We start from the raw sequence: 14,998 nt of genomic DNA on the forward strand, positions 1-14,998 counted from the left end.
GCGGGTGCTGGACATAATAGGAGGTGGAGCTTCTCAGCCTAGCCTACCTCACAGGGTTGTGACCAGTCAGATGCTAAGCAACCGTACTGCTGCATTCCTTAGGTGTCCACAGTATCTTTGCAAGTGGTGGGGTGGAACCCAGAGCAAACTGGCACTGCTTCCAGAGACCCCCTTGGCAGCCCCACCAGGCCCAGTGGTCACCAACCAGCAAGGATAAGATCCAAGGAGGAAGCAATCTTTGCAGTTTGTGTGTTCCCACTGTTTCTTAGCTATGGAGCTTGGAGGGTGCGATAGGATCCAGCCTATCGTGATGCCTGTGTGTGCATGCTAGATAAGAGCCATAAAGCACTTACACTTCAGAGAATAATAAAATATTGGTGGCCACTGATACGGACATTACATATTTTGATGACTGGGAGAATCAAGGGCAGAATAACTTGGTGTTATTGCCAAGCACCAGGAACCCAGGGAGCTGTGTGGCGTTACTGATTAACACCCTTCTTGGCATTATTTTCCTGACGTCAACATGGCTCATATCAATACTAGTGAAGCATCATAATTTTTTTCTTTTTCTTTTAAGGGGCAGTGGAAACTGTGAAGCCAGAGATGAGCGCAGCAAGATCCCATTCCTCCCTGCAGATGCTTGTCGGAAAGAGAAAGTTCCTCTCCTGGGCGAGCTGAAGAAGGAACAGACCAGGGCAAATCTCTGAAAACAGCGGAAGGAATGCAAAACACAGATCCTCCTGAAGAAGAAATGCAAAATACAGGTGATGTAGGACGCATGGTTGGAATTTCAGGCTCAGAGGCGCCAGCTTCTCCAGTGGGACAACCCGGCCTAGGTGCCCCAAATCAACCGGCTCTGGACGTGAACCCACCAAACTCTTTCCCTCCAGCCTTTTGGGTAGCATCTCCTCCAGACAGCCCTGCAGAGAAAGTGGATCTTGGATGCTCCTCTGCAGTCCCAGCCGCAGACACAGACTGTGTCATCTGCTTTAACCAGTACAGTCTTAGCAGACTGCCAAAACTTCTGGCTTGCCAGCATGTCTTCTGCGCCGTCTGCCTGAAGCTTATCCTGAGAAACGACGGGAAGACGTGGGAAATTGCTTGCCCCATCTGCCGAAAAGCCACTTCCGTCTTTGGGGGCCTTATCTGCAGCCTCCGTGATAAGGAGGAAGCTGTTCTTGAGCCCTTGCCAAACCCTGGCTGGAATGCAGAGGGTCTCTTTCCTTGGGATGCTCGGAGAGGGAAGTCACTGGCTCGTGGCACTTTCCACGTCAACCCAGATGATGATGGCGGCAGCAGCGATAATGTCAGGGTGGCTGCCAAGCGGCTGGTCTTCCTTCTGCTGCTCACAGCCCTGCTCGCAGCCCTCATTCTACCCATCTTGGATGGGGGGCTGCTGAAGTGGTCCATCTGCATCGCCATGGGCTGGGGACTGGCCTTAGCTGGGGTGCTTTGTTTCAACCCAAAGTGGAGGTGCAGCAGCCTCTGTGGTTCTCTCCCATCCTGGGGAAAGAGAGTGAGTCACATCACCTCTGTCGCCTGAAAGTTCCCTGCACTGCAATTATTAAACTATGGAACCTTCTTCCACAAGAGGTAGGGATGGTCACCGACATGGATGGCTTTAACCTGGGCCCACTTGACCCGTGTGATTGCCTTACTCCATATAAGCCCATTTGACCATTTTGATCTACAGAACTGGCATTGTTACAGGTGCCACCTAATACTTGTTTTACCTTTGTAAGAAATCATTTAGCTTGGCAAAACCTACACTTTGGAACTCCCTGCCTATTGACATCAAGCAGAACCCTTCACTGTACTCTTTTCAGCTCCTGCTAAAAACATTGTTGGTTAGACAAGTCTACCCAGATACCTAGAATGTTGAAATGTGTTTTAATCTGTTTTTAGCTCGTTGGTGATTGTATTTTTGAATGTTCTGTTTTTAACTTTTTGACCGATAATCTTATTGTTTTATTCTTTTCATACACTTTGGTTGTTTTTTACAATTAAGAGGTATGTGGGTTTTATGAGAAATAACAGAGCACCAGCCAAATTGATGGAGGATTAAGGCTACCAATGGCTGTGTTCCACCTCCATTGCCAGAGGCTGCTGGGAATTACATTCACGCCCTCCTTGCAGGCTTCCCTTAATGGGCATCTGGTTGGCTACCATGTGAAGAGGATGCTGAGTGAAATGGGTCTGATCCAGCAGAGTCCCTTCTTATGTTCTTAAAAACAGGCACATGATGCCTGAGATGGTTTGGGTTGAAAACTCCTTTCAGCTGGGGCTGATAGCCCAGAACATCTGGAGGGCACCAGGCTGGGGAAAGCTGGTATGCAAGGCCTGCTGGGAGCCTCTCAAACGGCAGTTAAACTGCCACAGTTGCTCACCATTGCCATGGTGCTGGCAGGTTCTAGCTTTTGTATGCAGAACAACAGCATCCCAAAGTGGTCAGCTACGATTGGTCTTCTGGTGGCCATTCGGTTCAAGCCCATTGGGACTTTAGGCCAATGGGGGGCTCGGACGCACATCGGAAGCAAGTTGATTGGTTGTGGGCTACTAGCTGCAGGGAATATAAGGCCAGGATCAGTGCCATTTGCAGGTCAGTTGAAGAAGTTCAGCAAGGGACTTAAGAAGACTCTGGAAGAGGCAAGCAGAGGAGCCTGAAGCCAGGAAGGCTTGTGAGAGAGGAGAGGGGGTCTCCTTGTGAGAGAGGAGAGGGGGTTTGGGGAAGAGTGGAGCCCAATGAATCAGCTGTTAGGCAAGTCATCTGAAGAAGCTCCTGACCAGAGTGAAGACTTCTGGTGGTGACCTCAGGGAAGCCTGCCAGATAACTGAGGGGAAGTGAACCTGACCAGAGTTCAAGTGAAGCCCTGCAAGCATATTTGAATTAACTGAGGTAGAGTTGGGAATGGTACCTGGTTATTGCATAGCAGTACCTGCACCTCTCTGAACTACAACTCCATTGAGCCCTGGCCATGTTGGCTGGGGTTGTTGGGAGTTGGATTCCAAAAACATTTGGAGGGCCAAATATTTTCCATTCCTGGCTGAATAGGAACAGCAGCAGACACCTAGTCATCTTCTTAAAGCAACACCAGCATTGCTGTAACTTCTATTTAAGACAGCAATAACATATTGTGACAGAAGCCAGAGCGCATGGAAATGCTATTAAAGTGGGTATTTTTGATTGAAGTATATATAAGGTGCATTATGGCTTGCAGCTGGTGTAATGTGAAAACATCAAGGCCACGATTAGGGGTGGAGGAAATCATTTATAAGGAAAACAATCTAATTTCATTTCATTTATAAGGAAAACAATCTAATTTGCACCTTTTGAAACATGCTCAGCGACGCACCACTGTCCTCTGAAATGTGTATTTCTCTAAAGCAGTTCTCCAGCCAAGAGATGCACACGCTAGGGTAAAGTATACATTAATATAATAGCATACAACCCTTTATAGAAGGGGAAATTGTTTTGCAAAAATATGTATATTAGTCAAGATTGCATACAGGAGAAATAGGCACTAAAACGCTGCTGAATTTTCATGAGGACTAGTTTTTTAAATTTGCAAACAGAGAAACGTTGAGTGCTGAATTTAAGAGTGGGAAAATGAGAAACCAAGGAAAAAAATTGACAGATTTTTGTTGACCTCAGTCACAATCCAGGACAAAGGTAGAGGCTAGGAAGTGGGGTCTAAGCCACCAGACCTCCACATCCACCCGCATGGGGACAAGCCCCTTTGAATTTGATGGAACTTATTTCTGAGTGCATGTGCATACAGGGCAGCCAGAGATGCTTTGATGCCCAAGAAATGCCCCTTGTTGTCTCCATGATGGGAGTGGGGGTGAAGCTCTGCAAGGGTTTCTCCTCAATGAAAAGTGCTTGCTGAATCTCCCTTTCTGCCCCCTGGTGAGGCCTTGCAAGGGCTTCTCCTTTGTCTGGTTGGCCATTGTAGAAAAAGGATGCTGGACCAGATGGGCCATGGGCCCGATCCAGCAGGCTATGTTCATATGCCAATCTCCTGTTCAGATATTTAACTTCTGAAGACCCTGGGAGCAGAGAGCTGAATCCTGAAGGAAACTCTTGCAACTCATATGAACAACATTGTAACATTGTGAGTTATTGGGTTGTTTTTATTTTGATTATGTACTTAGTGGTTTTATATTCTGATTTTATTCTGTGAACTGCCCTGAGACCTGTGGGTGGGTATAGGGTGGTATATAAATTCAATTAAAAAAAATACTTTTACTGATTATTTGTTAATATGACTTATGCTGTTTAGGCTTTCAAAGATTAGCAGCAGCACCCTGGATTGTGCTCATTAAAAAAAGGTCGGCAGCCAGTTAAAGGACTGATGAGATGTGATCCATTTGTCCACTCCCCTAATTAGCAGCCTAGCAGTTGTACTTTGAATTTTTTTTTCCTGGGATCATCAAAAGAGCCACATGCATAAGACGTGGCAATAATCTACTATGGAGGTTACCTGGTCACAATCAACTGGAATATGTGCCCCTCACAGGGGTGAACAGGTGCCATGGGTCTCAAAAGGAAGAAACTAGTGGGTTTGTTACAGCACCTTAAACCCACCCCCACTATATTGTTCTACAACTGGTTTTCATTCTGACGCTGTGTCCTTCCATATATCTCCCACTGTCTTTTGAGACACCCAGAACTAGAAATCAACTGGAAAGAACCAGGAGTAATCCTGAAACTGGGCAAATTCTATTAACGTCAGCAGGAGCTAATAAGAAAACAAGGCAATAAATAAAGTACAGAGGTCGGGGTGATAAACTGAACATGAGATTGATTGGGGAGCAACACATGATTCCAGCTGGTAAAGGATGGCTTGGCTTTTAGAGGTGGACAACAGAGTGGCATGAATGGGTCCAATTGCTTCACGGGAGATCACAGCCAGGTAGCTTGTAAAATAATCTCTTGCTAGCCAGAGATAGATGATCATAAAGTAGTTAGAAGCTGAGAGCTCAGCCTAACTATCTGTATGAGCTCCACAAGGGATGGCGGAAGAATCTTATCACAGAATCATAGAACTGTAGAGTTGGAAGAGACCACAAAGATCATCTAGCGGCAAGCAAATCCCACACATGAAACACATGCCCTTTTTAAGGTCCCAAAGGGTTTCCCGCAGGCCAGGTAACCGCTCTGGTCCTGTTCTCTATGATCCAGGCGTCAGATGACCTCTCTGCAACCCATTTCTCTATGACCCCCACTTCTCAGTTGCTTCCGCGTCAGGCGGAAGTGGGCGTGGCGCGCAGGCGCAGTAACGAGAACAGCGTTCGCCGCCGACTGACAGGAGCCGGTTTTCGGACTCTCCCGCGACAATGTCCCGCAAGCAAGCGGCGAAGGCCCGGCCGGGGAAGGCGGAGACGGAGCGGAAACGGGACGAGCGAGCGGCTCGGAGGGCGCTGGCGCGCGAAAGGCGGAACAGACCCCAGGCCGAGGGCGAAGGAGGCCTGGCCGGGCAGCTGCTGGCGCTCGGGCTGCGCCTCAGGGAGGTGCCGGGCGACGGGTGAGCCATGCCCCGCCCCCTCAGTGTGGAAGCTCCGCCCACCGCAACGGCTCGTGCGCGCGAGAGAGATCTAAGCTACATCCGCCCACAACCCCCACGCCCCGCCCAGAACCGCCCTCTGCGCGCGAGCGTTCCAAGCTACGGCCTTCGCAGCTGAGGCGCCAGTGGTTGCTTTGTTCCGTCCCTCAACTTTGATGTCTAGAAGCAAACCCCGCCCACTCTCAGTGGCTCCGCCCATACGGCCCAGCAAACGCGCTGAGCCAAGACCCCGTTCCCATTATCTTTCTTTAGCATTGCCAGCTTATTTTTCTGGCGTTTTTTACGCCTTAAACTTTTTTTTAAATTTTAAAAGCGTTTTTAAATGCTTTTAACAAGCTCGAGTCAGTCCTTCCCCAAGGCCTGCCATCTTTATCCATTTCTCCCTAATTTATTTATGCAAAGAACCTTTCTCCTGCTTTTTAAAAAGGCTTGGAAGAATAGCTTACAGAATACTCTAAAAAGTCTATTAAAAAAAGACTTTCCCTGCTCTCAGGCTGGCAGTCTAAAAAGGTGCAGCCAGTGCTTTTTTTCTGTGGGGATGCATACCCCTAAACATTTTGTGAATCTTTGTACTTTTGTCCATTTACTGTATTTTCCCCAATTTGAACTAGAAAATGGTGATTTTCTTGAGTCAAAATGAGAGTACAGTACAAAAGGGTTCAGCACAAAAGGAAAATGGATTGGGATAGAGGAGGAAATAAGCAAACCCAGGTATCGGTTCTTAAGTTTAAGTTCTTTTGGGGATCCTTAAAAAAAGTATGATGATTATAAACACATAAAAGGAAATGTGAGGATCAGGGACATATGCTTGGCTAGACAGACATCCAAATCTATATCGTACTGGAGGGAAAATCTTGCATAGTGTTTAGTGTGATTTGTCAAAAAGTCTTAGTAAGACCATGGCACCTGCTTTGCATGCAGAAGGTCCCAGGATCAATACTGTACTGGCACCTTCAGGTAGAGCTGAGGGAGACTTCTGTTGAAAATTCTGGAGATCTGCTGCTGCCTATGAGTGTAACGCTTCTTATGGACCGGTGTTGCTTCAGTCCTGAATTGTTAATAAACCAGGGACCATGATGTTACTCCACCACCCCTTGACAAATCTCCTTCAGACAAACTCAATCGGGCATCATGTCTTCCCACAGGAACTGCTTGTTCCGGGCTCTTGGGGACCAGCTTGAAGGTCACTCCCGGGACCACCTCAAACACCGCCAGGAAACTGTGGACTACATGATAAAGCAACGGGAGGACTTTGAGCCTTTTGTGGAGGATGATGTTCCTTTTGAGAAGCACGGTGGGTGCCCTTTGTAAGAGGTGGAAGTTGTGCCTACTGCTGCTTTTGAGTGTTGTTCGTCCAAAATACAGGCTGCTAAGTGGGATCAGCCAGTGGGAATACGTATTGCACTGGTTCTAAGCTCTGTTCAAAGTGCTGGTGCTTATATTTAAAGCTTTTCATTGCAGGGGTGGATAACCTGTGACCCTCAGAGGGTGCTGGACTGCAATTCCTGGCATCCCTGACTCTTGCTTGGGCCTGATGGGAGTTGGCCACTCCTGCTTTATGGCTTGGCATCAGGGTCTGTATCTAGGAAGGTTGCCTAGGACATGTCTGTTTTTATTTTCCCAGGCTTCTAGGTTAATATATATTCTCCTGTTGTGCTCTTATGTTTGTCTTGCCCTGCTGTGATTTTGCGGTTGAACTATTTAAAATGCTTGTCTAACTCAGCCTTCCTCACCTTGCCACTTTCCAGATATTTGGATTATAATTTCCACAGTTGCTGTCTGGGAATTTTAGTCCAAAACATCTGGAAGATGGCAAGTTAAGGAAGCCTGTTTGAATTGTGGGACTTAGGTACAATACTAGGGCTGCAATAATTCCGGGGATCTCAAAGGCAGAATTGATGTAAGGGGGGAATTTCCGGAAGGCGGTGGTTTGTCTTGGCAAGTCAATCGAAAAATGTTGGTTTTTTGGCGTTTTTGTAAGAAAAAGCTCAACAACTTTGGGGTTTGTCTAAAAAAGCCAGAAGCTCAATATCTCTCGGGGTTTTTACTTTTTGAAATATTGCAACCCTATACAATACATACCAACACATGGAGGCCTTTGGAAGAAAAAATGTGTGTACTCCAATGCATTGCATCAGAGTAAGTCTCAGCCTACATTCACGTTGTATCATTATAGGAGAACCATTAATATTTCCGCACATAGTCATAGACTGTTTCTGAGTCCTGTGTTTGCTTTAAATTGGGAGTGAATGTTGTCAGTGACACAGGTTTATAGATAAAACATCTCCATGTACCACATCAAGAGCTGAATGGGATCCTGCAGGTCTTGGTTGCCTGGCATTACTCCAAATGAATGTCCCTTTGGCAACTTCACTTGTCCTTGTCAGAGGGTCTTTTGTTCTGTGCTGCTGCCATTGCCCTTTCTGTGTAGCATCTTTCTTTTATTTGCTTTTTGTCCCCCTTCAATGTACATTTCATTTCTTCTTCTCCTCTCTATTTATATTTTCCAGTTGCCAATTTGGCACAGCCTGGAACTTTCGCTGGCAACGATGCCATTGTAGCCTTTGCGAAGAACAATCAAGTCAATGTTGTCATCCACCAGCTCAATGCCCCTCTGTGGCAGGTAAGCCTCAAGTCAAAACACTCAATTTGTCATTGAACAATAATGTGCCATTACACCAGTTAATGCATAATTTTCCTCCCGTTGCAATACGGCTACAATAATTTTCCAAATTTGGAGAAGGGTGGGCAGTCCCTTTCTTATGCAAAATAGGCATCTAGGTTAGATTATTTCAATGCACCCCACATAGGCCTGTCTATGACAACTTGTTTGGAATTGCGGCTGGTACAAAATGTTACAAATATTGCATTGGAATAATGTCACCATTCATATTTCCCTTGGTCTTGAAATCCTCTGCCATACTTATAAGCTGGGCTGTCCAAATTTGGTCTTTCCTTTTATTAGTATTTCTGACAGAGCTGACCCGTGAAACGCATCCTTGCTAAGGATCTAGGTGCTGGATGGGGGAACTGGCAGAAGGGAGTTCTTGGTAGAGTTATGAGAGGCTTGTGGGCCGTGCCTTCACTGAGCTAGATAGATGGAAACTGTAGAACCAATAAATCACATGAATCCACACTGGAAATGGCAAGCACTTGCCTCAGTGAAGGCACTGCTTCTTTTTGAGGAAGTTGAATGCTCTTGAAAGCATCCAGATTTAAAGCCCCACTTGCACCAGTCTCCCATCATGCATCTGCCCCTCTTCTTTCTCAGATTCGTGGAACAGACAAAAGCAACGCTCGAGAGCTGCACATTGCATATCGATATGGAGAGCACTATGACAGCGTCCGGAAGATTAATGACAACTCTGAGGCTCCTGCCCGGCTACAGACGGAGGTTGGTTGTGGGCCCTGCTAGGTACTGTCTGGAGATGTTCCTGGGATGGGGCTTTCTCTTTTTGCTGAGCAGTGGATGCTTAGCTTGGCAATGCAGTGATCCTGTAAAAGCAAAGTAATGCATTTTAACAGATTTCCTACCCTATTAAAACAGATGTTGTGGAATGAATCAAGCAGTGGGTGGGAGCCTATGATTTAATTATCCAAGCTGGGGAAGATAAGGGTTTAGGAGGGATGCCTAGCTCAGCTGTAGAGCACTTGCTTGGCGTGCAGATGGAGCAGGTGTAGTTCCTGGCAACTCTAGCTAAAAAAGGATCTCTGACAGCAGGTGCCAGATACTCTGACCCACTGTCAAGGGTGAATTGACACTCTCCTTGAAGCGTGTGGCTGCTCAGTTTCACGCAGTGTTGCAACCATCTTCTGATCATTTAGCCCGTTTCTTGGTGATTTTTCCTTCCAGAAACTGCTGGGCGGGTGGGAATAATTCTGGCTTGCAACTGAAATTGTGGAAGACACAGACTCACCGACACACACTTTCTCTCTTTTCTCTCTCTCTCTCTTTCTCTTTCTCTCACTCACATACACTCCCATGTGCAGAAGCCTCTGAGGAGTACTTGAGCAGCTAGCTGTGCATGGCTCTTTCCCACCTGGGTGGTCTCCTGTCTGCCTGCTGAGGGACCGATTACATGGGAAAGGCACTGGGTTTATTTATTTGTGTATATTTTTCTAAACCATTTTGATTTACAAAATGTAAGCCAATTCTGGTTTACAAAAAAATTGTAAACCATTTTGTTTTATTTGTGTACTTTTGTAAACCATTTTGTAAGCCATATTTTCCCAACCATTTTGTTTGAATAGTGGGCTATAAATATTTTCAGTGGAATAAATGACAGGCCTTGCTTACACGATCCACCCATGCCCTCACCCCACCCCACCCCATGACATAGGATGATATATTGCAATGCCTTCCTGTCATTCCAGATGTTGTGCAGAAACGAATGTAATAAAAAAGAGAAGGAGGAAGCAGAATCAGAAGAGGAAGTCCAAGACGAAATTGAGGATGCTGTCCAGAAAGTGCGGAATGCAACCGGCTGTCTGGTGAGCCTGTGCCATTCCTTTGCTTGGGGAAATGCTGGTGGAGGTGCCTCTCAGGCAGTGATGGGTGGGAAGCCCAAGCCCCCCCAGATGGTGATAATAATGGAATAGAGCTCCCTTCAGCCCCAGTAGTCCAATCAGTAGTCAGGAGTGATCAAAATTGTCCCTTGACAGTGTCTGGAGGTCCACAGATTCCCTTCTCTTGCTGTAAGATGGGTGGAACCTCAGCTCCAGGAGCCAAATGTGCCTCTAGTTGGCTCTAGGCTAAGCCCCCTCTCCCCAAGCTGCAGCCCTCATCTGCTATACGTCGTTCCCTCCTTAAGTGTTTCTTCCTGCTAGAATATGTTCTTGAACTCTGAGAACGCCTCTTGGTTGCTTAGGTGGATAATACAGAGGGTTATGTGTGGAAATGAGCCTGCTGTACAATGGTAAAATTCACTGTCTATCCGGCACATCTTGTTTGCTTTTCAGGATGCTGATTTAATCCTCCGGATCCTTGAAACAGAGGACTACAATATCGAGTCTGCAATATTTGTTGTGTGTCAGATAAATGAAGTAAAAAGGCTCCGTGAGTAGTGGGTTGCTCTTGCTACACAATTGCCAATTACAGTAAAGCAGCCAGTTTGAAATAAAGGAGGGAAGAAACATGGAAGCGGAACTCCCCCCCCCAAAAAAAAAATTCATGCATTGCAGGGGTTTGCATTTCATGGCCCTTGGCATCCTTTCCAACTCTACAATTCTATGATCCAGAGGCTGCGATTAAGTGTTCCTGGCCCACAGTCTTCCATTGTGTGTGCAGCATCTTCCTGAGGCAGGTGCATGAATCTCACCCGTCAAACTTGCCCTGCCACTTCAGAGATGGAATAGATATGGAGGGATAAGGACCTAAGAAGAGCCTGGGTGCTGGATCAGGCCAAAGGGAGTCCATCTAGTCCAGGGGTGGACTTCGATCTTTCAAATTGCAGCGATGCCCTGTGTGAGGCCAAAATTTCGTGCCTCCTACCTCTCATCTTCCTTTCTGTTCAATTCAATACATCAGGGGTCAGCAAACTTTTTCAGCAGGGGGCTGGTCCACTGTCCCTCAGACCTGGTGGGGGGCCGGACTATATTTTTTGGGGGGGGAGGGGGAATGAACAAATTCCTGTGCCCCACAAATAACTCAGAAATGCATTTTAAATAAAAGGACACATTCTACTCATTTAGAAGGCGATTGGGCCGGATCCAGCCCCCAGGCCTTAGTTTGCTACCCATGCACTACATCATAGTTGCAACACCCTGTAGTGCCCCCTAGGCTTGATCCCCAGTGTAGCAGTACTGGTCACACTGTTCTAAATCCAACTCTGTCTAGTCCACCATCCTGTTCTCACAGGGGCCAACCAGATGACTGTGGGAAACTGGCAAGCAGGAGCACTCTCCCCTCTTGTGGTTTCCAGCAATGGCTGCTATTCAGAGACATGCTGCCTCTGATAGTGCAGGGAGAACATAGCCATCCTGGCTAGTAGCTACTGATAGCCCTACTTGTCTAGAGCTGCCAAAGTTGGTGTCTGCCACTACCTCCTCTGGCAGGTGGGGGTGGGGGGTGCTTACCTCTCCCACCTCCTTGCGGCTTCACATTTACAGACACCCTGTTCCAGGCAGCTACACGACCTGGAAATAAACCCACCGGGGGGGAGGGACCACTTGCAGGAAGGAATGGATGGATGGGAGACAGGCTGGCTTGAGCCTTCTGTTTGCTGGTTCTCCCTTGCTACCCTTCCCTTCCCTCTGCCACGCCACAATAATGTCCCACTCCACTGTATCTTCTAGAATCAGTATTGTGGAATGGGGAGGGACCCCAAGGGCCTGGGATGGGTCTCTGACAAATCACTGTCTGTCTCCTAGATGCTGAGAAAGCCCAGGAAGCCCAGGAGACAAACCGACCGAAACTGCATCCCAGGCCAGCCCTGTGGGAAGAAAATGGAAGTGGCACTAGGATTTTTGGGAGCCAGGAAATAGAAAACAACAAACCCCAAATGAGCTCGCTGGAAGGAAACCAAGCCAGTAAAAAGCAGGTACCAAAGGTATCTTGAAGGGAAGGGGGAGGGGGGAGTTCTGTGGGAGCCCTGGGGTTTTCCCCCACCTTGCAGTGGTACTTTTAATGGGGGGTTCCACAGAGGAATCTGCCTGGATGGTGTCAGAGTCACATCCCAGGCAGAAATTCTGAGATCTGCTCTCCCGACTTGTCCTTCCAGCATTGCCATCCAACTCCTTGTGCAGACACTCCACTCAGGCTTGTGGTGGTATCACTTTTTAAAAAATCTCTTCAATGCATATGCTTCATCCAAAACAGCCTTCCCTGACCTTGTGCCATCCAGGTTCATGACCCCATCAGCCCCAGAGCTGGTGGGAATTGTATTCAAACCTGCCTGCAGAGCATTAGGTTGGGGAAGGCTGATATTTAAAACTGCAGTCTTGCCAAATCAGTCATTCCCTTAATTCCTACTATCCCATACCCTAGACACACTGATCTGATTTGTAGTCCCAATTTGTGAATCCAGATAGGATCTGGTTTGGACCTGTTCATAGCATTCTAACTTTCCTCCAGCTCCCAACCCTGGTATTCTTCTTACATGGCATTATAATTAATGAATGCAACAGTTGGGAAACTGTCTGGCTTTCTGAGTGCTGTGTTGAGCTACCGATCAGCACAAATTGTCTTGAATTGATCTGGGACAGCCTAATGTTGCTTCTTACGTCCAATCTGAACAGGGAAGAAATTGGCCTGATTCAGTTCTGAATATGGCCAAAGCTGTTGCACAGCCCTAGTTCCCACAGAATGATTGAAGCAGCTCCTGTCATTTTGTTATTTGCTTGTTGTGCTGCCACTCTCTTCTCCTCCTCCTCCTCCATGACAATGGCAAAGTCCATCCCTTTCTTGATGTCCCCTTTGTTTAGGCCTTGGTTCCCGCCTTCTTCTGACACCTCCACCCCCAGACTCTGCTACCTAGGGGATCCCTCTAAATCACAGTCCTCCTCCTCCTTCACTACTTTGCTAATTCTCCCCTTCGGCAGGTGTCCAACAGGCAGGAGAAGAAGCAACAGCGGCTGGAGAAGAAGCGAAGGCAGGAAGACAGGCACCGGCAGAAAGTCCTAGGAGGCAAGAGCAACCTCTCAGACAATAATAAGAACGCCATGGAGTCTGAGTCGCAGGTCACCCTGGTGAAGACCATTGCTGCTCTCAACATCTGACTTAATGATGTTTCCCCATTTCTGATGTGCGTGGGAAAGTGAAACTCTGGCCGCTGAACTTTGCACCCCAAAAGTACCCTCTTCAGAGCAAACACTTCGCCCCTGTCTGTCTTTGTGAACAGGGGTGTCAGAACACTGGTGTGGGATGGCTGAGCAGTTCCTGTGCTGGAGCCTGGACAACAGAGGCCTTAGGGGTGGAATCCCCAATCATGGATCCTCTCACTGCAGAGCTCATGGAATTTGCTCCCGAATCTTCCATGGCCACTTCCCAATTTGTCTTATTTTTAGTGACCCCCACCTGCAGGAGGGTTAAAGGGTTTCTTTGCTCAGGAACACACCTTCTTTTTGGCAAAGTCAGGGAAAAAAGAAAACTGCTTCTGACTTACATCCCAAAGTGAAAACTTAACTACCAAAGTTGGTACTGAGCCTGTTAGATTGTTGTTTTCTCCCCACAATCCCACTCCCCATGGCAATATTGTTAAATTCTAGACAATGATCAACCGTGCACTTTAGCCTACGGAAATGATGGTGGCTTGTGTCTGGGTGTGTGTGTGTGTGGTGGGTTGTGTGTATAGTAGCAAATTCTATACAGACAGGCCGATAGTGTAGAGAAACTTTTCCTATCTGCGGCAGGGTTTGTTTGATCAATTACTCACCTGCACCCCTAGCAGGAATAGGCCACAATTGTGTCACAGCACTGGTTGGGCAGGTGTCCACCATTACAGACTTGTAGGGGAAGGACCAGATCTCATCTTGTGCCTGCCCATGTGGGATTCTTAGTCCTGCCCCACTTATGCAGGGAGATGGGCTCCTCCTGTGGGGGTATGAAGTGTCTGAGCAGCGCTACATAAGTTGGATTTCAACTGTGGCTACTTCACCGATGATGGGGAGGAAATGAACAAGCCCCATGCTTGCCAGCTTACTAGTATGTGATGCAAACAAGGCTGACCCAAAGTGTACTTTCATCTTGAACATTGGCAGTTTTGTTTCCTTGTGAATGTCATGGCCTTCATCCAAACACACTTGCTACTCAAAGAATTACTTCTTCATCATGTTAAATTTATGGACCCAAGAAATTATACTGGCAAACTTCCAAAGGACACTTGTTCCTTAATTTTGTTTGCTTAAAAAAACCCTTTTCCTCCCTAGAGAGTTCTATTATAGTTGGGGGTTTTTTAAGGCTAATTCAGCACATATTGCAGGGAAGGGGAAGCTACCCCCTGCCTGCAATCCCACCAGCTGCTTTTGGATTCCAGTCCTTGTCATCTCTGACCCAGTTCCTAGGCTGACTGGAGTGGAACAGGGTTTGTGTGATTTCAATATGTATACTCTGCAGTTGCCATAAAGAGTGGGTTTAGTGTGCCTCAATGGGTTGATTAGGAAGGCAAAATTTGGATGGAAGCAACTTTTTTATCCTAGTGCTGCGACAGTTGGAAAATGTGGCACTTGCCTGATGGCGGTTTGGAAACAGGGTTCTGGTGCTTCTGGTACTTATAAGCCAAAGGGTGGATTTAGCCAACGCATACTAAAAAATGCCATTCAACTAAAAAAGGGCAGGGAAAAGCTTAGGACTGCTGGGAGCGGCATGATGCAAGCAGCTAGTGTAGCCTTGGCCACTTGGGAGCTGTTAGTCTAATATACCCAGAGGGCAGCAATTTGGCCAAGACTGAGTAAAGGCAGTGGTTGCCCCTGTTCTTAGAACGGAAGCTGATGCC

The 14,998-nt window shown here is 47.2% G+C and overlaps 2 protein-coding genes across 3 annotated transcripts; both read left to right on the forward strand.

The window, feature by feature from the left end:
- The first annotated feature begins 597 nt into the window (after nucleotides 1-597).
- On the forward strand, nucleotides 598-1,961 carry LOC117050775 (E3 ubiquitin-protein ligase RNF186-like). The gene has a single exon (XM_033156604.1). It carries the CDS (start codon nucleotides 725-727, stop codon nucleotides 1,544-1,546), a length of 822 nt encoding a protein of 273 aa, XP_033012495.1. The 5' UTR covers nucleotides 598-724; the 3' UTR covers nucleotides 1,547-1,961.
- A 3,293-nt stretch (nucleotides 1,962-5,254) lies between these two features.
- Nucleotides 5,255-14,380, forward strand: OTUD3 (OTU deubiquitinase 3). 2 transcript variants are annotated; one of them, XM_033156605.1, is made up of 8 exons: nucleotides 5,255-5,528; nucleotides 6,713-6,861; nucleotides 8,078-8,190; nucleotides 8,839-8,961; nucleotides 9,942-10,058; nucleotides 10,527-10,623; nucleotides 11,937-12,115; nucleotides 13,104-14,380. In XM_033156605.1, exons 1-8 carry the CDS (start codon nucleotides 5,341-5,343, stop codon nucleotides 13,281-13,283), a joined length of 1,146 nt encoding a protein of 381 aa, XP_033012496.1. In that variant the 5' UTR covers nucleotides 5,255-5,340; the 3' UTR covers nucleotides 13,284-14,380. The 2 variants fall into 2 exon arrangements, with proteins under 2 accessions (XP_033012496.1, XP_033012497.1); XM_033156606.1 differs by having other exon boundaries at nucleotides 5,257-5,528; nucleotides 13,107-14,380.
- Nucleotides 14,381-14,998: the final 618 nt, after the last annotated feature.

The sequence above is a fragment of the Lacerta agilis genome, chromosome 8 (assembly GCF_009819535.1).
Source record: "Lacerta agilis isolate rLacAgi1 chromosome 8, rLacAgi1.pri, whole genome shotgun sequence".
Taxonomy (NCBI): domain Eukaryota; kingdom Metazoa; phylum Chordata; class Lepidosauria; order Squamata; family Lacertidae; genus Lacerta; species Lacerta agilis.

What these genes read in the sequence shown, in the direction of transcription:
- LOC117050775 (XM_033156604.1), top strand. Translation starts at nt 725, where the DNA reads ATGCAAAACACAGATCCTCCTGAAGAAGAAATGCAAAATACAGGTGAT.
- OTUD3 (XM_033156605.1), top strand. Translation starts at nt 5,341, where the DNA reads ATGTCCCGCAAGCAAGCGGCGAAGGCCCGGCCGGGGAAGGCGGAGACG. An exon ending in TGTTCCTTTTGAGAAGCACG is followed by an intron (nt 6,862 to 8,077) that starts GTGGGTGCCCTT and finishes TATATTTTCCAG; the next exon opens with TTGCCAATTTGGCACAGCCT. An exon ending in CTGCCCGGCTACAGACGGAG is followed by an intron (nt 8,962 to 9,941) that starts GTTGGTTGTGGG and finishes CTGTCATTCCAG; the next exon opens with ATGTTGTGCAGAAACGAATG.